This window comes from Trypanosoma rangeli (assembly GCF_003719475.1).
Source record: "Trypanosoma rangeli strain AM80 chromosome Unknown Tra_15.4_contig_00002, whole genome shotgun sequence".
Taxonomy (NCBI): domain Eukaryota; phylum Euglenozoa; class Kinetoplastea; order Trypanosomatida; family Trypanosomatidae; genus Trypanosoma; species Trypanosoma rangeli.
The window spans coordinates 83,054-101,792 of NW_021705746.1; the positions used below are offsets into that span (position 1 = coordinate 83,054).

At 48.9% G+C, this 18,739-nt stretch overlaps 11 protein-coding genes across 11 annotated transcripts, besides 14 other annotated features; all 11 read left to right on the forward strand.

The window, feature by feature from the left end:
* The first annotated feature begins 28 nt into the window (after positions 1–28).
* Positions 29–73: a microsatellite.
* Positions 74–127: 54 nt separating this feature from the next.
* Positions 128–154: a microsatellite.
* Positions 155–300: 146 nt separating this feature from the next.
* Positions 301–330: a microsatellite.
* A 185-nt stretch (positions 331–515) lies between these two features.
* Positions 516–1,445, forward strand: TraAM80_00122 (DREV methyltransferase; the record flags this gene model as incomplete). Its single annotated transcript, XM_029377214.1, has 1 exon — positions 516–1,445. The coding sequence occupies one exon, from the start codon at positions 516–518 to the stop codon at positions 1,443–1,445; it is 930 nt and encodes a 309-aa protein (XP_029242957.1).
* A 175-nt stretch (positions 1,446–1,620) lies between these two features.
* Positions 1,621–1,644: a microsatellite.
* Positions 1,645–1,788: 144 nt separating this feature from the next.
* TraAM80_00123 (putative RNA-binding protein) lies at positions 1,789–4,125 on the forward strand (the record flags this gene model as incomplete). The annotated part of the gene is made up of 1 exon (XM_029377215.1): positions 1,789–4,125. The coding sequence occupies one exon, from the start codon at positions 1,789–1,791 to the stop codon at positions 4,123–4,125; it is 2,337 nt and encodes a 778-aa protein (XP_029242958.1).
* A 302-nt stretch (positions 4,126–4,427) lies between these two features.
* Positions 4,428–4,451: a microsatellite.
* A 32-nt stretch (positions 4,452–4,483) lies between these two features.
* Positions 4,484–4,562: a sequence feature (A-rich).
* A 278-nt stretch (positions 4,563–4,840) lies between these two features.
* Positions 4,841–4,877: a microsatellite.
* A 1,265-nt stretch (positions 4,878–6,142) lies between these two features.
* TraAM80_00124 (uncharacterized protein) lies at positions 6,143–7,066 on the forward strand (the record flags this gene model as incomplete). The annotated part of the gene is made up of 1 exon (XM_029377216.1): positions 6,143–7,066. The coding sequence occupies one exon, from the start codon at positions 6,143–6,145 to the stop codon at positions 7,064–7,066; it is 924 nt and encodes a 307-aa protein (XP_029242959.1).
* A 595-nt stretch (positions 7,067–7,661) lies between these two features.
* On the forward strand, positions 7,662–8,984 carry TraAM80_00125 (uncharacterized protein; the record flags this gene model as incomplete). The annotated part of the gene is made up of 1 exon (XM_029377217.1): positions 7,662–8,984. The coding sequence occupies one exon, from the start codon at positions 7,662–7,664 to the stop codon at positions 8,982–8,984; it is 1,323 nt and encodes a 440-aa protein (XP_029242960.1).
* Positions 8,985–9,307: 323 nt separating this feature from the next.
* Positions 9,308–11,167, forward strand: TraAM80_00126 (uncharacterized protein; the record flags this gene model as incomplete). The annotated part of the gene is made up of 1 exon (XM_029377218.1): positions 9,308–11,167. One exon carries the CDS (start codon positions 9,308–9,310, stop codon positions 11,165–11,167), a length of 1,860 nt encoding a protein of 619 aa, XP_029242961.1.
* Positions 11,168–11,499: 332 nt separating this feature from the next.
* On the forward strand, positions 11,500–11,904 carry TraAM80_00127 (uncharacterized protein; the record flags this gene model as incomplete). Its single annotated transcript, XM_029377219.1, has 1 exon — positions 11,500–11,904. The coding sequence occupies one exon, from the start codon at positions 11,500–11,502 to the stop codon at positions 11,902–11,904; it is 405 nt and encodes a 134-aa protein (XP_029242962.1).
* A 112-nt stretch (positions 11,905–12,016) lies between these two features.
* Positions 12,017–12,057: a microsatellite.
* Positions 12,058–12,271: 214 nt separating this feature from the next.
* Positions 12,272–12,293: a microsatellite.
* A 113-nt stretch (positions 12,294–12,406) lies between these two features.
* Positions 12,407–12,838, forward strand: TraAM80_00128 (ER membrane DUF1077 domain-containing protein; the record flags this gene model as incomplete). The annotated part of the gene is made up of 1 exon (XM_029377220.1): positions 12,407–12,838. The coding sequence occupies one exon, from the start codon at positions 12,407–12,409 to the stop codon at positions 12,836–12,838; it is 432 nt and encodes a 143-aa protein (XP_029242963.1).
* Positions 12,839–13,197: 359 nt separating this feature from the next.
* Positions 13,198–13,248: a microsatellite.
* An 84-nt stretch (positions 13,249–13,332) lies between these two features.
* Positions 13,333–13,361: a microsatellite.
* Positions 13,362–13,423: 62 nt separating this feature from the next.
* On the forward strand, positions 13,424–13,777 carry TraAM80_00129 (uncharacterized protein; the record flags this gene model as incomplete). The annotated part of the gene is made up of 1 exon (XM_029377221.1): positions 13,424–13,777. The coding sequence occupies one exon, from the start codon at positions 13,424–13,426 to the stop codon at positions 13,775–13,777; it is 354 nt and encodes a 117-aa protein (XP_029242964.1).
* Positions 13,778–14,182: 405 nt separating this feature from the next.
* On the forward strand, positions 14,183–14,671 carry TraAM80_00130 (uncharacterized protein; the record flags this gene model as incomplete). The annotated part of the gene is made up of 1 exon (XM_029377222.1): positions 14,183–14,671. One exon carries the CDS (start codon positions 14,183–14,185, stop codon positions 14,669–14,671), a length of 489 nt encoding a protein of 162 aa, XP_029242965.1.
* Positions 14,672–14,938: 267 nt separating this feature from the next.
* Positions 14,939–16,243, forward strand: TraAM80_00131 (putative heat shock protein 33; the record flags this gene model as incomplete). The annotated part of the gene is made up of 1 exon (XM_029377223.1): positions 14,939–16,243. One exon carries the CDS (start codon positions 14,939–14,941, stop codon positions 16,241–16,243), a length of 1,305 nt encoding a protein of 434 aa, XP_029242966.1.
* Positions 16,244–16,518: 275 nt separating this feature from the next.
* Positions 16,519–16,584: a microsatellite.
* A 40-nt stretch (positions 16,585–16,624) lies between these two features.
* Positions 16,625–18,232, forward strand: TraAM80_00132 (putative importin alpha; the record flags this gene model as incomplete). The annotated part of the gene is made up of 1 exon (XM_029377224.1): positions 16,625–18,232. One exon carries the CDS (start codon positions 16,625–16,627, stop codon positions 18,230–18,232), a length of 1,608 nt encoding a protein of 535 aa, XP_029242967.1.
* Positions 18,233–18,247: 15 nt separating this feature from the next.
* Positions 18,248–18,308: a sequence feature (GA-rich).
* Positions 18,309–18,695: 387 nt separating this feature from the next.
* Positions 18,696–18,739: a microsatellite.

The window sequence follows — 18,739 nt, forward strand, 5'->3', positions numbered from 1 at the left end:
TTTGTTGTTGCAGCAATCAAGATTATCATTACTTTTTTCTTGTTTCTGTTTATTTCCTTAGTAGCTGGTTTCTGCTTGGCTGGTAGTGGGGGCGCGGCCGCTTCGGCTAACTACTTTAAGTCTTACGTTTTTTTTTTTTTTTTTTTTTATTATTGGTTCAATCTGCCTTGTTGCATCTCGCCTCCAAAGGCCTGTGGCCTTGCCAATGTGTGTACTGCGGTGCGGATGTGTCTTATCTTTTTTTTGTTTAAATTATTCATCTACTCTCGCATGGCTTCAGTAGTTGCTGCTGCGGCATCTTTTTTTTTTTTGTTGTTGTTGTTGCTTTTGCGTCTTTGTGTATACCGGTCATTCACTTCGTTGTTTCCACTCCGAGTGTGTCTGTTCTATGCGTCTGTGACATTGGCGTCGCCTTTCTTTTTGTTTTTTGTTTCTGTCTAGCTGTTGCTGTTCCCCCTCAAATGCATGCCTCCGTTTGACCTTAAGAAGAAGGGCAAATGACATCAACAAACATTATGAATGACCTGTCGGTCTACTGGAGTGGGGACAGGAAGAAGCCTGCCTACAGCTACGCACCGCAGCTTGTGCGTCTGCCACAGCATATCGTGTCACGGTACGTGAACATGCACATGGATGAGGAGACAGCAGAGTGGCTGAAGCTAGCAGCAGATGTGAATGTCACGAAGCTCTTAATCTGTGGCATTTTACGCGGTTTTGTCTCACATACAACGGCCAACGGGATAATGAACCGTGGTGGAATGTTTGTCATCTCCACAGCACAGGCTGCGCAGCTCCTATTGGGCACGAAGCAAGGCCAACAAATTCCAACGAAACCGGTGTTCGGGACACTATTGGATATTGGCGCCGGCGATGGCGGCGTTACATCACGGCTACAGCCACTGTTCCACCACGTGACTGCCACGGAATACTCAATTCCCATGCGATGGCGTCTCTGGTGGCGTGGCTACGAGGTGCTTCCATACCAAGACCCGTTCAAGAACAAGGATGGATCGCGGCGGTGCTACGATGTGATTGCATGTTTAAATGTGTTGGATCGCACCGATAAGCCGTGTGAGTTGCTTCACTCTATGCGTGACTCGCTGTCGCCTGATGGCAGAGTTCTTATTGCGGTTGTTTTACCGTGGTGCCCCTTCGTTGAGGATGGAACCAGGCAGCGGCGTCCGTTGGAGACGCTGCAAATGGAGGGAGGCGAATGTTGCCGTGGCGCCAGTTTTGAGGATTCTCTTCAACGACTTGTGGATAATGTCTTTATTCCCAGCGGCTTTAAAATAGAGCGGTGGTGTAAGCTGCCTTACTTTTGCCAAGGTAATTTGAGAGTGGAGTACGCTGTTCTTCACGATGCCGTTTTTGTCTTGAGGAGGAGTGACGGTGACTCAACTTCTTTGGGCCAAGAAGACGAGCAACACGGCAGGAGGGACCCATGAAAGGAGACCAGAGAAGATGGGAAATATATATATAAGGTGGATGGTCCTTATATTGTTATTGTCCTTCAGGCGCATTAGTGTCTCCTCATGCTACTTGCATGATTGCGTTGTGACAAGGATGGACGAGCGGCACAACGATGATTTACTTTTCGCAAATCTTTCTCCACTTCTTTATTCCCTCCCCCCCCCCCCTCCCTCCTTGAAAAAAAAAAATTGTTAACTAAGAAATAAGGTGTTTTATTTTTTTATTATTGCTTTTGACACTTTGTGGGTGCTAGTGATTCTTCTTTAAAAAAAGAAAAAAAAACTCTCTCTCACACGCCCATGCGCGTTGTCTTTGCGTATGCTCCTCGTTGCTTTGGTTCTTTTTCAAAATGATGCAGCTTCCTCAGGATTATTTTCTTGTTGGTGTTCTTCTCAGGGGACTGCAGGGATGAGTGGGCCGCTACCGAGGCCCGGGGGTTTTATCCCACGCCCACCGGGTATGCCGCCGCTTCCACCCGGTTTCAAAATACCACCGGGCATGGCCCCACCGTCTGTGCCACCGATGCCGCCCGGAATGGCCCCCATGCCGCCCCACCTGCGTGTAGGGGGACCACCGCCGCCCGGAATCCAAACGGGGGGTGGTGTTCCTGGTGGTGGCGCGCCGCAGGCGCCGATCCCACCCGCCGGGTACTCTATGCCCCCAGGTCGTTACCCACAGCCACCTGCCCATTTGGTTTCTGGACCGCGGGGGGACGTGGAACACGGGTTTCAGAACCACCACCAGCAGCACATGATGCCGCCTGGTGTGGTGCGCAACCCGAATGAGATGTATGTAGCAAGGGATGATCGCCGCCTGATGATGCCGCCCGGTGCTGATCCGCATGGCTACCCTCCATCCTCCTACCCCCAGGGACCGTATGGAGGAAATATGGGACACGGAGTTGGCGACCATCACGGCGGACACTCTCACAAAGGCCGACGAGAGGACGAATTGCGGGAGCCAACCAACACCGTCTGGGTGGGGAACCTGGATTTGCACGAGCACAATGAAGACATCTTGCGGCGTGAATTTTCTGAATTTGGAAGGGTCATACGTATTGCAAGGGTTCCAGATAAGAGTTATTGCTTTGTGCACTTCCGTTATGTTGAGGAAGCTCGGAACGCCGTAGAGGCGCTCAGTGCACGGGGCTCTCTGGGAAGAGCACGCTTCAACTACGGTAAAATGTTTGAGTACTCGCAGGAGGAATTGGAGATGTCCAGAGAAAGCAACAGTCACAGGTCCTCTCGCCGTGGACGTGAGGACGATCGACACGACAATGATGACCGGCGTCGGCGACCCCGCCGTGACGAGGAACGAATGGAACCCACCAATGTTTTGTGGTTGGGCGATTTGCCACAGACAGTCTCTAATGAAGAGTTAAATGAAAACTTCAAGATGTTTGGTAATATTAAAACCATTTCACGTTTGGATAGTAGGAATATGGCGTTTATTCATTTTGAAACCGTTGAAGAGTGCACACAGGCGTTGGATTTGATGCGAGACCAGCCCATTGGTGGAGCACGTGTGGTATTAAACTATGGTCGAGCGCAGCGTAACCCTGCTCCCGCTGAGGCGGGTTTGAGTTCAGATGGTATTCGACTTAATGAAACCCCCACTAATGTGGTGTACCTTGGACAGTTAGCTTCCGATGTAATGGAAGGAGACATTGAGGATTTATTTGAGCCGTTTGAGGGGTTTATTAACTCTAAATTTATTCAGTCTAGTGGTATTGCCTTTGGACATTTTGATAGTATCGAGCACGCACATGTTGCCCGCGTTGCATTGAACAATGCCCTCTTGAAGGGCGCCCCGTTGCGTATTAGTTTCGGGAAGAGTAACCATTCTATGACGATGGCAGATAGGATGCGAAAGGGGAAACCTGCTCCGCTGGGTCATCATGATGAGGGTAGCGACGCAAACGCGATGGCGCCACCGTCCCATGGGCTTAGCGGTGTCACCGGAGCGCTTGTGGCAGGCCCAGGGGCTTCCGCAACGGACGCTGGGACGATGGTGTCGCTACCCGCCATGGGGGTGATGGTGGGATCACATGCTGCCCCACCGCCACCGACGTTTTTCACGCGGGAGCGTCCCATTCCAGAGATGACGCTTGACGCTCGGCTACAATCTCTTCTTGGCGCCACCTACAACAACTGCGGTGAAGCAGACAAAGCACTGAGCCCCAGTGTTATTCAAGCAATTTGTGACCTCGCTGACGGGTGCGTTGATGAGCAAACTGAGAAGCGGCTTGACGACACAATTTTTCTCTACACACCTCTTAATTCTTCTCACGTGTTCGGTATCCTGGCTAAACGCATGCATGATTATTTTAACGATGATCCACACAAGAAGCTTCTCATTCTTTACGCCGCTACTCGAGTCTTGCTTGGTGCAAAGACGGAGTATCTTTTTTTTACCAAGGCGGCCCTTAACGCGTACCTAATGACGCTATTTGTTGCGAGCGAAGGGCAAACCCCGGGTGGGGTAGAGATGCTCACGTCCATCATTGAAAACGTCCACCGAAACCCCTTTATTGAGCGACAGCGACTGGATGCGGATTTCATTGAGGTATTTCGGGAGCAGCTGGAGGAGATTCGGCGACGTGTAAAGGTGGAGCAGGATCTGGCCTCACTGCTGACGAAAAGGAGGCGAAGGTGACACGAAACACGGAATATACATAATATATATGTATACTTCCTCCTTATTCCTCTCTAAAGGGAAGGATAAAGTGAGAGCAAGTAAAACGAGAAGGCTGAGAAGAAAACGAACGAGCCAGTAAACGGAATGGAGAGAACATGACGAAGAAACAGAAGTGCCCGTCCACCAGGAGGAGGGTGTTGCCTATTGTCGGGTGTGTGTGCGTCTGTGTCTGCTGAATGATAAGGGCGTCCTTCTGGAGTCTGCATCAAGGAAAGCGGCTTTTATGTGGCATGCGCCATTTCCACAGAAACACCCGGGTATTTTTTTTTTTTTTTTATCTCTTTCAGTGGGGCATTTGACAAATACCCAAAGAAAGAAAACAACAATAAAAATGAGTAGACGAAGAGGAGTAAAGGATAAAAGAGGAAAATAAAATTAAAAAAAAAAAGAAATAACGAAGGCAAAAATTTGGTTTGAACCATGTGAAAAAAGAGTGCGTATACACACACGTATCTGTATGCATCAAACAGAATTAATTTGTTGCTGAGATTAAATTATTTTCTAACGCTGCTACTGCAACGCCTTGCCTTGTATGCTGTACTAATTTTTTTTCTTTTGCCATCTACTTTAAAACGATGTTAGCTTATACAACTGACTTGTGCAGGCATACACGTATATATGTGATCTCTGTCTCTGCTTGCGTTGCCCTGAGTTCACCTTTTGCTTGTCATTCACAAAAAAAAAAAAAACGACAACAACAATAACAGCAAGAGCCAAATAAAATGTGGCAAGACGGGAGCTTTTGACCCTGGCCTTGTCTTTGTCTTTCCTTTTTTTCCCCCGTTTCCTTGTGGTGAGTAAGCACATGAGGAGGCGGGGGAACAGGAAAAGTAGACTGATGTTTGGTTGTTTCTTTGATGTACTTTGTGCACTGTTATGTCCTCCCACTTTTTGCTCATAATGACTAATCCACATGACCCTGTTGATTGCTCTTATTGCTACTGCTAGTGGTTGCTGTTGCTGGATGCCGTCTTGGAAGCTTCCATACGAAAACGCTCCGAGTTCTCCTTACTGGCTTTACAAGTGACGGTGGGGGCTATGGAGGCGTGCTCCAGCCTCCGTCACTTTGGAACTTTTCCTTTCTGCCGGCGATGCCTCTGGTACTGAAATGAATTACGGCCACTGAGCTGTTTTTGTGTTTATTATCAACATGCCAATTTTGCGCTCCTCTCTTCCCCACACTCTCTAGCAGGCGCGGCGCCTCATCCGTTGTGTCACACCCAGGTAAAAAACCTCGTCTCGTTTTTTTTTTTTTTGTGTTGTAGTACCTTGTGTGCGTATATTTTTTCTCACTCTCTACTTTGGCGCTGCTTTGTTGAGAGCGGGGCACCGGGCGGTGCGGGGGATGCTTACCCTGTACCGCACGAACAGCGAGGATATGGAAACGCACAGGGGAATTCATGCGGTGATCTTTCAGTTTCCTTTGGAGGGAAGAGGTGGGAAAGGACATAAAGCTGAAACGCGTGCGAGAAGTGTAGATTACCTGATGGGGAGTTTCAGGGAGGTATCGGGTGCCATCTTGGTGAGGATTGGGCAATGTGTTGGCCCCTTCTTTGTGAGGAGAAGAGGGAGAACAGTGAAGCTGGGGGGCCGTTGTTGACCCTGCGTTCTTCTTAGTGATCTGATTCTGTTTCTTTCGAGTCTCTATTCTTTTCTTATTCTCTTTTCCTATTTCCAGTATATGCATATGGTACTTCGGTGTGGGGGATGAAGAAAGAAAGAGAGATAGCGATAATGGTGCGTGCCACACGAGCGATGCACCGGCTTACCGTACCTCCAGAGCGATGCATACCTCTTGTCTTTTTATTTTGTTGTTGCTTTTTTGGAAGCTGCGTGGCTTCTACTTCATGCTTTTATATTTTTTCTTGTTTCTTTGCTGTTATGTATGCTCTCTTTCTCATGCGAATGCCGCAGATCAAACAGCAGAATCCACTTATAATAATAATAAAAGGAACCAATTAACCAGTTTTACCAAATGTGTTACGGACGATGGGCTGGTCTTGCGTTGCTCTGTTGCACTGTTGCATCCCTCTTTTCAGCGGCCCCTGTAGTGGCAGGGGATTACGAGTCGGCTGAGGTATCTGGCATGCCGCTACTTGAGCGGGTGATCGCACAGTCTTTTCAGGTTGGCGTTATTTCTGGAAGGTATGGCGTCTTCAATGCAACACTTATATTGAAGAACTCACCAAACTTTCCTGAGCATATCCACGGGGAATTGATTCCTACTGGTGAGCAGCGTAAAGCAACTGCAGGGCAAGTGCCCCTTGAACACTTTAAATACCCTCGATCTATGCAGACGGGGATGCTGCCGCATGGAGCACTTGATGCGCACCCTTCTCTGCTAAGTATTGACGTTCAACTGGAGTTTTCGGGTTCAACTATTGGGACAGTTAGTGCATGGTCTTTACCGGCTGAAGAACAGCTTCTTGAGCAGCGACTGTCTGAAGTGGAAGAAATTGGTGCGACTCCAACAGCCACGGCGTCTTTTTCGTTTGTTCCTGAAGCAGCGAGCATGTCACCATCCACGCTCAGTGATGTGCCCGCGATGGCACGAACAGCGACGGGGATTGTCACGTTGGAGGGAGAGAGATCAGGCACTTTCACTTTCCGCTTTTTTTCGGAACACGAATTTTCGCTTGTTTTGCAGCTCCACACAGAAGAAACTACGGTGGATCGCATTTGGGTGTACGGCTATGTTGCTCCTGACAATGCATTGCTATTACGTCCCGACACGAAACAGAGGTCGTGGTTTCAAAAACATAGTTTTTTAGTTTTTGCTGTCACATTTTTTGTAATTCGCGCCATTACTTCATATATCGATGTGAAACGAGCAAGGAAACACCAAGTGAAGGCGGCAACGGAAGCAACGGAAGCAGCGGAATCGAAAAAGGTAAAGTGAGGTTGAATAAGGGTGGTAAATACATGTGTCCATCCATACTCGCGTTTTTTTTTGTTGTTGTTGTGTGCAATATGCATGGGGTAGGGTGGAGAAGCACAGCCGCTCGCTCTCACTACACTTTAGGCGGGGGAGTGGGATTACCTGTGGCTGTGTTTTGTTACATTCGTATATTAGCTCTTTTCTCGAGGTGGACTTCGACGATTATCGTACTTGTTGTTACTTTGAATGACAAGTTACGTAACTAAGTGAGCCGTCTGTTCTCAGCTATTTGAGAGAGAGAATGGGAGAAGCACGTCTTACCCCACCCGCGACCACATCTGCACAGGTGGTTTCCCTCAATGTAGCATTGACGGTATAATACATTTGACACCCAATATTATTTACAGACGGTACTGGTACCAGCAACATCCCCCGCGTGTCGCCACCTTTGCGTTTTTTTTTGTTGCGTTCCTCCGCTCTTGTTGCTATTTTGAGGTTGTCTTTTTTGTTTGGCATGCAGACAAGAAAAGGAAGGGGATAACGCCATTTTCAAAAAAAAAAACGGGACGTGGAAAGGGAAGGGCGTATCATAGCTTTGACTACATACTGTGGCTTAATGCTCAACTCCACCGGCGTCAATTCTCACTCTCTGCAGAGTACTACCGCTGCCAGTGACACCGATGGAAGACTGATCGTTCTGGTAGTCGGGGAATTGGCAACGTACTTGTGCCGCTCTGGCGAGATACGCCCTTTCCTCGAGGACGGTCCCATTCCCGAAGAAGTGTTGAGGTTGGCTCCCACATTTTCCTTATCTTTAACCGAATCTGCTGCTTCACTCAAGCAGAAAAAGGCGCTGCAGCTTGTCTCAAGGCTTCGCGAGCACGTGTTGGACCGAAACATCGTCGTTGTTCTTCCAATGCATGTTTCCTCCGAATACCGAGAAAAAATTGTGATGTTTTTGTTTGTGAGGCTGGAGGTGAGAACAATCATAGTGCTGTCAGATCTCGTGGCCGACACCTTTGGGGCTGGGCTGCGGGAGTCACTTGTCCTTCATGCGTCTCTGAGGGCGCTTTCCGTTGGTCGCGTAGAGTCTGGCGTTACGGTGAAGTACGCGGCATCCGTTTCAGGTTCACTGTTGCATCTTTTGAAATTCCCCACCGCAAGGGGTGAGGGGTGCTGTGATGGACAGGGGTGTGTAGGGAGTAAAGCGGAGAGTCCTGAAGGCATAAAAGAAGAAGAGAAACAGAAGGCAGACGGAGTGAATGGAGAAGAAAGTGATGAGGGTGACGCATTGTCGCTTTTTCTTAGCTCGTCGTTGGGTAGCTCTTTCTCTTCTGCAACGGCAGTGAATTTATTGGATGAACAGTACCGCGGGGCGCTCTTTTCCTACTTTGGGGAGGAGGTGTATCAACGCGTGGTGGCATCGCAGGAATTTCGTGACGCAGGGATGAAGCGCAGGCGTGACGAGGCGAAGGAAAACGTTGAATCAGCTGTTGTAAGAACGAACGATAGTCTTCAAAGCAAAAAAGGAGTGTTGAAACACCTCATTGCCACCATCGCAGATGATGCACCGTTACCTGTGATTGTGACAGGGGAAGCCTTACGTGTTGCTCCATTACTTTGCAACTTCCTTGAAGAGACAGTGCGTGAATGCAGCACTAAGTTTGCAACTGTGGGCGCCTTGTCGTCGTCATCTGCTTCTTTGGCTTCATCTTCGACGACTGACAGAAGTGAGTCTTCTAAATCTTTCTCTTTGGAGGCTGCTGGACTTCTTCAACTTCAACCGTTACCGCTGCAGGAGTCTCCGTGGATGCTATCTCTCTTGGGCGGATCCTTGGTCTCGCAGCTATCGTTAGGAGAGCTGAGTAAACTGCGCATCTCACGAGAGGATGCACTTTCTTCTAAAGGCGGCATTATTCACTGGCGTTCGGTGCTCTGAATGCACCAAGGAGAGGGACAGAGCATCGGTGGAGCGCACCCATATTCATTGTTGTGCCTGGAATGATGTGTTTCTTCCCATTTCACCCTTTCTCTCCCTTTGTATAAACGAAGAAGTTACCCTCATCAGTGGTTGAGAGTTTGCCTCTTTGTCTTCTCTACATATTTATTTATTATTATTTTTTGGTGCCTTCTACCTCATGGTATTATTCCTTAATTAATGGGTGTGGGTGGACGTACGTAGAGAAGACAAGGAAGAAGGTGACAGTTGAGAGGGAAAAGAGTAAAAGCGTCAGGAAGGGAGTGTCAGGCCTTTGTTGTTTAATGTTTTGCTGGAGATGGGCAGGAAACGTTTTACGGAGGCGCTACTGTAAGCATAGTGGATCAGTGCATGTTCTACGGGAGCTGAGGAAAATTGCCATCTTGGAGGCAACCACGGATAAGCCGGTGCACGCGCGTGATAGCACGTCGTCATCATTCTTGGCGTCATCATCCTCACCTGCCTCAGCCTCAGAGAAGGAGAATATCTTGCAATCATTGGACAGTGCTCTTGAGGCGGCGTGTAATCGGGTAAAGTTTTCCAGAGGCGTTCTCAGCGAGGCCAACATGCTTAGTTCATCAACATCGCTTAGAGCCACTTCTTTGAGTCATTTTTTGGCGGAGTGCCGTCGTTTGAGACTGGAGATTGGGGAGGCTCGTGATGCTAATAACCGCCTTCGTCTTCGAGGGGCCATTAGGGTGTTCTGGTCGGAGAACGTGGATAGTGCTTTGGCCTGCTGCTCCCTGCAGGGGAGGGACTTTGGGTTCCTTGCCGGGTTTGGGCTTATCGACGACGCCTTACATGTATGCTTCTCCTCCCTACAGCTTGCACTTCAATGCGTAGCGCGCGAAAAGAGTACTTGCGCTTCCACGAGCATGGTGTTGGCTCTACACTACATGGCCCGGGAGCTGGACCATTTGGAAAAAAAAGCTATGGGACCAGCAGCATCACACTTCACGTGGCTACAAAAGAGGAGGACAATGTTGGAAGGGAAGACTGAATTTAAACCGCTGAATCAAGGCAACATCAACGTTGACGTTAACGGTGATGGGGCTACCACAGAGTTGGCGGTGCCGACAACGGCAGAATTAAGAATCTTTAGGCGAAGCGTTGCCACCCTTGGTGTGGAGCGTCTCTACCTCTTCTTCATTGAGCGGGGTGAATCTGGCCGGGTTTTAGGTTCCGCAGAAGACGCTTTACATGCGTTGGAGTTCTTGACCATCGTAACAGTTGATGATGCTTATGAGAGTGCGCGTGCCCTTATTGAGGTGAAAAAGTCACGCTGGTGCCAATCTAATGAAGCGTATCTCGTGACGTCCCTCTTTCGCCATCTTGTCCACAACAGCAAAGAATTAAAGTTCACCTCCATCGTTCACGCGTTTAAGCTACTGCGCATTTTCATGCCTTTGCTCTCGCCCTCGGCACCACCACACTCTTTTACTGTGAGGCAACAAGGGCAGCTGAACTGCGGGAACATGGCCACCTCTTCTAATCCGGACACTGATGTTGCGCATACCTTAAATGGAGGGGACGCGCCGTCATTTCGCACAAACTCGGAATATTCTGACTGGCAGGCACAGCGTGATAGTGTGGATCGTATTGTTTGGGGACTTTTTACGGCATTGCAGCGAAAAGATGCTCGTTTTGTGAATTCGTTTCACTTTGTGCAAATCATGGCTACGATTTCACGGCTTCCAGCGCATTTCTTGTCGCGTGCCCCTCGCCCGAGGCGTCAGACAATTACAAATTTTGATGTTTTTGCTGCAAGAACAAGCAACGGAGACGAAGTCACGGCGTCTGTGGCGGAAGGAGCAATTGGACCCTCCAGATCCGGAGAAGGAGCTAACTCAAAGACAGCGGAGGAGGTGTGGGAGTATATGATTGCAAAGGCGTGCATTTTTATTCCGGGTTTAACTTCAGATCAGCGGCGTCGCGTGTGCCGTGACCTCCGGCTGGCTGTTCAGAGGCGGGAGAACCACTTTGGAAACACGACAGTTGGGGATAAACAACAGCGTTCAAAGTTGTCTGTGGTCGAGACCTTGTTGCTGCCGATGGCGCACGAATTGTCGCAATACCCGATGGACTATGAGGCCGCCATGTTTGATGGTCCAGCAGAAGAAAAAAAAGGGGGGAATGTGGTTTAGTGTGTTGGAAAAACGGCTCCGAGAAAGAGATGGGAACCAGAAAAGAGAAGTAAGGGGACAAGATGTTTCTTTGTGCAGCGGGTTCGAATAAATGAAAGAACCGACCTCATCTTCCATTTACTGTATTATTCTTGCTGAGAAGTGAAGGGTTGTTTTTTTTCTTTTTTTCGTTTTGCGCTTTTGTGCCTGCGTGGTCGTGTGAGCTTGCCGCATCGCATAAAACGAAACTGCATGCACACACGAAAAAAGGTGTTGGAGAGGGCGAAGAAAGTGCAAGATGGAATTTGTTCTTGAGTAAAGAAACTAGGATTAAGAAGAGTATAGGGGCAACAATGATCTGCCGGTTTGGTCCAACCGCCGTGTCGCGTTGCAGGACGTCTGTAACGGCGCTCGTCTTGGCTCCGACACAGTCAGCACTCCGGGAGTTTCATAGCGTATATGGAATCGCCGCCTCTCTTGCCATGTGCACGGGGTGTGTTCTCTGCTTTGGGTCGTGGGCGAACAAGATCTGTAACGTGAGAAAATACGGTCGCTGGAGGTTTTGCAATAGTCTTGATGACGCCATAATGGTGTCGGATTTTAAAACTGCTCAGTACATTGGTGGCTTCATTGAGTTTTTGTTACACTGGTTTATAGTGGGTCCCAAGAAGTATCGCTACGATAGCAACTTGGCTGACGTGCCGGATAAACAAGCGCTTTGGACCGTTCTAGACGAAGTGAAGAAGGTGTGGGGTTAGGATGAAGGCATGACAGCCGCGTGATCTGCAGTTAACGCAAAATGGTATGGCGACGGTTCGATAACGGGTTGGGGGAGAAGGGGGTGGGGTAGGAGCTAGTAGAAAGGATTGATTTTTTTTTTATTTTCATTTTGCGTTCTTTGTTCTTTTTCTCGTGCGTTGAGTCGCTGAATGCGCGGGTATGAGCAACGGGGATAGTTTCCCCTTAGTAGCAGAGGTGCGTAAGCAGTACCTTCTTTCCCCCGTCCAGTGGTGTTGTTGTTGAAGTCGGTCTCTTTCTCTGTACGTGTGTATGTGTACGTCTCGTCCACATTTCTTTCTTTGGAGATGTGTGTGTCATGAAATTCTTCAAACAACATGCTTTCATTGTGTGTGTCTGTGCGTGTGTGCATTGCCGAATTTCTTTGCTTTTCATTGTGTTTGTCTGCCCCGTTGCGGTGTGTGGGGGAAAGGTGAGGGAACGAAGGAACGACAGCATAAGCGAGGTTTGTGACGTGCAGGGATGGCGAAGGGGAATACCAAACTCAGCGAGGGTGATATGCAGCGTGTGCGTGCTCTTCGGAAGCTAAGTGACCTCCGCATGCAGCCCTTGAAGTCGTTGCCAATGACGCTCTTCCTGCTGTGGATGGTTGGCAATGACGTTGGCATCTTTACCATCATGTTTGTAGGCATGGCGGTGGTGAACCCCCTGCAGAGCATCTTTGGCACGAATGACGTTTTCAAGGCCTTCGAGGAGGAGGCAGAAAAGGATGCAAACGTGCGGAGCGCTCTTAGTCAGTCCAAGCTGATGTACATTGCGTCCTGCCTGGTGGCGTTTGCAGTGGCTCTAGTGAAGTTGAACTGGATGGGACTTATGCCAGTGAACGCGATGGACTGGTTGGACAGCACACCACCGGACTACAAAGAACACGTTCAGGGCTTTTTCACTATGTGAGGGCAACGCGCGTCTCTTGCACTTGATAAAAAGGAGGGGGGCGTGAGCGGGGAAGGTGGGAGGAGTCAGAAGGCGCATGGAGCGACACGAGGGGAGAAGATAAAGACGAAATGATTACAGTGTGAGATGGTCGTATTCGCGCCAAAATGAGGGATTCTTCGTTGCTGCATGCAATGAATGTGAAGTGAAGAAGAAAATAAGCGGTGAGAGAGGGAGTTCCTTTAATTTTATCTAAAAAAAAAACAATGCAAAATGCTGTCGCGAATGAATCCAATTATCGAGCCCCCGTCTTGTTTGTTTCGGTTCTGCCTTTCGGAATAATACAAAAATGAGAGAATTCATGCACCCATGGAAACACATGCTTGTTTGTTTGCTTGCTTGTCTGTTTTTCTGTCTGTCTGTGTGTGTGTGAGGTGGGAATACATACGTACATATTTATGCTTATATATGTATATACGCCCCGGTCATGATGCGGCTACCACTCTCATACCTTCTATATGTATACATATATACATATATGTATTGCTGCCCGTACTTTTATCTCTCTGTGTTTTTTTATTCCCTGGTTTTTGTTTGCTTCTGACAATGGACGTTGGAATACACATATTTGCGTTTGTGCTTACCCTCATGTCAAGTAAACTAAAGCACGGCATGCCATCTATTGCATTGCGGGCAGCGCGGTACTTCCGCACGTTTGATTTAAAGCACAGTTGCCGCACACAGCCATACACATGGTACTTTTCATTATGCTTACTCTTTATTAGTTGGGCCAACTGCGCGCAGTACAAGCGGCTTAAGCCCATGTACCCGAACTACGAGGATTATTGCGTCAAAGAGGGTGGTAGGATGTTGGAGGCAAAGCGGCAGGAAATGGCGGACGTGAGGCGGTACAATAGCATGGTGAGTACAATGCGCAGCGAATTGGGTGGACGGAGTTGAGTGGATTCCTGTTACACACCGGGGTGTGACAAGAAGGTTTCTCTTCCCATGGGGCAGTGGTGGGAGACGGAGTTAACGCTTTTTGAACTGTTTCACCTGACTTCTTTTTTTTTTTTTTGCAGAGAACAGTTATGCCTGGTGAACGGCAAAACACGAACCTTTACAGTGTGCAGCAGCCGTTGGCGACTGTGTTATTGTGTGCTGTCGCGTATTCCAGGTATTGTCTTCTGTTATTGTTTTTTTCTAAAAAAAAAAAAACTGGTAGCACTGCTCTCTCTTCACTGGGTGTAGGGACTCTTCTGAAGGACACGGACTCTAGGAAGTTAATTTTAAAGGGTAATAGCACGAGAACGAGTAAGGAACTACAAGCAACGGAAAATGTTGACGAAAACGAAACATTCACTGATGGCCAGCCCCACACTGGGGCATTTTGCAGAGGTTATTGACTGCGAGTTGCACCGCGTTAGCATTATCTATTTAGTGCGGGGATATCACCTAGGGTACTCCTTAGCGGTGGCCACTTTCCTCTTTCTTGTGGCTCTCACGTTTTTTTTTCCGGCAAAGCAACCTGTTTATGTCGGTGTTGTCCCCTTCATTGCATGCTCCTTCACAGTGTTTATGGTTGCAGCAGGTCTCTTTTGCGCCGCCGGCGGAGTCTTTACACGAAGAAAGCGGCAAGAAGAATGGTTTCTGGGCAATGTGAAGGATTTATTCCATTTCCTTCTAGAGAATACGTCTTCTTACAGGATGGGGCAAATACTGTTGGCGTTGGAGGCCATGGCACAGCTTGGCAAAATACTTTGCGGGTCAGCGTGTGTTTGCTTGTTGTTGTTACTGTGGATAGCCTGGCTGATGCTTAGGATGAGGCGGAGTGTCATGGGTGAAGTGGGTTGAAGGCACATTTTGCGCCCCCATTTATCACACTTTGGCGAGTGTGTCCTTTGATGTTGTTTTTATACCTGTGGGGCGTGTAGGATTGGATGGTCCTTTTTTTCTGTCTCATACCACTACCCCTGAGAATGGTATATATAATATAATGTGTGTGTGTCCTTCCTTTTAGGTGGGTGCCTGTGTGTACTCTTCGTTATGCTCATCGTTCATTCTAACCTGCACTGAGCAGCAGTGAGAGGAGGTACAGAAGTCTGTTAATGTTATAAGAAGATGATGCAGCAAACATGGATCACACGCTGCGCTGCCAATGCCTTGTCAGCAGTGCAGGGGATGGAACGTCGTTTGCGTCTGCGCGACATGACGCTACGCGTGCCCACGAAGGATGGCACTCTGCGTCTTGTGTACGCATCTACGTTGGGTATCCTTCGGGAAACGCTTCGGCGGCATCGGCTGGCAGCACGCACACATGGTCATCGCCCATTTTTGGAACTCCTTGGGACGCACTTGTCATTTACCAACATACTGGCAGCGCTGCAAGAGGACGAGGAGCGTGTCACCTCGCGCTTCACGGCGGACGAAGCTACCATCATCACTGAGGCTTTGGCACTTGGGGAGTGTCGCTGCTATGTACGTGGTGAGAACAACAAGAGTGTGGAGGGGCCGCCATTCCCACTCAAGGTTGAGCGGACTCTATACGGTCAGAGAGAGTCCTTCAGTTCTATTACAACCGCGCGTTTAGATATGATGTTTCCTGTCGAGGAGGAAGAGAAAGAAGAAGGGGGACTAAATGACACTGATGCGATATCAACGTTACGGTTTGGTCTGAAAAATATGCCTCGTGAGAAGTTGGAGTACTTTCGGCACAACATATCGTTGCATGGTTACAATTTTTTTCGTCAATCTGAGGGATCCACCTCGGCGCTTTGGTGTTCTGCGAATCTGGACGCCCCCTCCATTCAAGAGGCTCTTGCGTTTTGTGTGGAATGTGCCATCACGCATAGCGCAGACAGTAATTTTGTGGAGGCAGACGCCAAACTTGAGGCTGCGTTGGAGCACTCAGGACTCTCCTACGGTCTCCTTCTTCAACCGATACTATCAGCAGAGGCCGTGGGGCGGGATATTCAGAGGCTTCAGCAAGCGATTTTATTCGCTTCTATTGCTACCCCTGATGTGTTTCGCGAGCTTAATCGCCGTGCAGTGGAGAACCGGTTTGCATGCCAGGACAGCATTGCGCTTTTCACTGGGGACTACGAGGGAGCATACGCAGTGGCGACGGCCGCACGACAGTACACGCAGGACCCCGCTTTGGCGGCACCAGCGATTGAAAAGCTACGACGTAAACTTGGGGTAAATGACTTTCGAGTGTGGCTTGACCCCACGGCGGTGGTGCGTAACGGAGTTGATTACTTCTGCCGCTGCTCCAAACACGATTTCCTGCGGTCTGTGATGATGCTCCCGAGGGAGGAGTTGTTGCACCTCATGCATGAGACAAGCTTTCGCTGCACCTTCTGTGCAAAGGAGCATCCACTACAGCCGGAGGATTGGCAGAGGACTTTGCAAGGCCGTGATAAATGATTCCAAAAGGCACACTCTGCATCTGTGTGAAAGACCGTGTGAATGACGGGGGGGGGGGGGGGCGAATAATTATCCTGTTTGTTGTTATTCTTTTCCAGCTTTTCTTCTGGTTGCAGCTGTTACAGATGACGGCGTCGTTGTTGTCGTGCAAAGATGGAACGACATGCACAGCGTGGTGGTGGCGAGGGACAATAAATTTGTATTTTGCCTCTTTGCATGTATCGCTGCATCAGTTTCCTATCTCACGTTCTTTCCACTTCCTGCCCTCTCTTTCGTTTTTTTTTTTTTGTTTGTTCTACATTCTTTTGTTCCATTTTATTCCTGTTTTTTTTTTTTTTTTTGACTGTGCTTGGGGCCTGAAGAAAGAGAATAAGGTAAGGGATGTTCAGCGGCCAAAGTGACAAGCCGAAGGGCGCAAAACAGACGCCCTCTGTGAAGGCAGGGGCAGAGCGGCGTCAACGGCAGATGATCAGTGTGCGGCAAAAGGCCCATGGGGAAGTCATGAAGCACGTTCGCGAAGACAATACGAGTGCCGTTGGGGGGGCTCCAACCCCTGCAAATGGGGAGCCGGTAACCGCCTGGTCGTTTAACAGCTCTACGTCTCCGGAGGATGTTCCAAAAGAGTTGTTACCCGAATTTGTCCGGATGGTGGTTGAGGGGCAGTCGGATTCAGAGGTGTATCAGGGCGTCCTCATGATTCGTAAGCTTCTCGCTGTGGAGTTGAACCCGCCGCATGATGAGGTGACCCAAAGTGGTGTTATTCCATACCTTGTAAATATCATGGATCGGTTTGAAGCTCCACAACTGCAGTTTGAGGCTGCTTGGGCGCTGACGAATGTTGCTGCAGGTACCTCAAAGAGTACAAATTTTCTTGTTGAATCGGGTGTGGTTCCCCGATTTGTGGCTCTTTTGAGATCCGAGCACGCTGACTGCCGCGATCAAGGAGCTTGGGGCATAGGCAACATTGCTGGGGAGGGAGTTTCCTGTCGTAACGTGTTGCTGCAATGCAATGCCCTACCGCATCTTATTGATATCCTCGTGGATCCCGAGCAACCAATCAATGTGGTTCGCAACGCCACATGGGCTCTATCTAACCTGGTTCGTGGGAAACCCCCACCGCCCCTAGAGCAGGTTTCAGTCGCCCTTCCAGTTTTATGCCGTCTTATTCACCATTCAGAAAAGGAGGTCGTGGTGGACGCTGGATGGGCAATTTCCTACATAAGTGACGGTCCTAAAGAGCGTGTGCAGGCTGTGATAGACTCAGGTGTGGTTCCTCGCGTGGTGGAATTTCTTTCCTCTACTTGTACCCCTCTCCAGACATCTGGTATTCGCACCGTCGGAAACATTGCGAGCGGAGATGATACGCAGACGCAAGTTCTTATCAACTGCGGTGTTTTGCCATTATTTGGCTCTCTCCTAATGCACCCAAGGCGTGAGATCAGGAAAGAAACCTGCTGGACCATTTCCAACATCGCTGCTGGGAGTCCAGTGCAGATCGATGCGCTCATTGCGTCTGATATATTCCCCGTGGTGATATCCAACTGTCTCGTCAGTAACGAACTCGATGTAAGAAAGGAGGCTGTTTGGGCAATCGCCAACATCACCCTTTGTGGCATTGCCCCCCATCTGCGGTACCTTCTGCAATGCAATGTGATTCCGCCCCTGTGTGACGTCTTGGCGACCCATGAACCAAGGATTCTGACAGTCGCACTGGAGGCCATTCTCGGATTTCTGCAACTCGGTGATGATGAATACAAGTCAGGATTGACTGACAGGAACATGGTGGCAGAGGCTATTATGGAATGCGGTGGTGTAGACTCCATTGAGCGCATACAGTCCTATACAGACAATAATGTGTACTGCTTGGCTCTTTCAATCCTTGAGACATATTTTAACGTGGAGGATGGAGCCCCGAATGGTGGGTTTGAGACGTCGATGGAGTTTGGCGACATCGCAGCGAACCAACAGAACACGGGCTTTGATTTTTGATGAGTGGATGGAGGAAATAAAAAGAAGAAGAGTGAAACAACAACAACAAAAAAAAAGAAAAAAAAGATAAAGACGAGGGATGCGACGTGAGCAATTAAAACCGTGGCCGTGAACGGGAGAGGGAGGAAGTTTGTGAGAGAACGTTGTGGAGGGGCACATACATATGCGTGTGCATGTAGGGAATCGGAAGGAGCAGCGCGGCAACACGCTGGGAGGGCCAGGTACGGATGGGAGACGTACAGACAATACACGCCCACGGCGAGGGAAGAGAGAACCACGTGCATGCAAGCACACAGCATTTACTGAGGCAAATTTGTTTTTGACCAAGCAGAGTCTTGTTCCACCCAGGAGGGAGTGACAGCGCAGGAAAGCAAATAAACCACAGCAACCCACCTAACGTCTCAATGGCTGCAGTTTTAAGACGTAAAAAAAAAAAGACGGAAACAAATTGTTAAAAACACTCATATATATATATATATATATATATATATATATATATATATATAT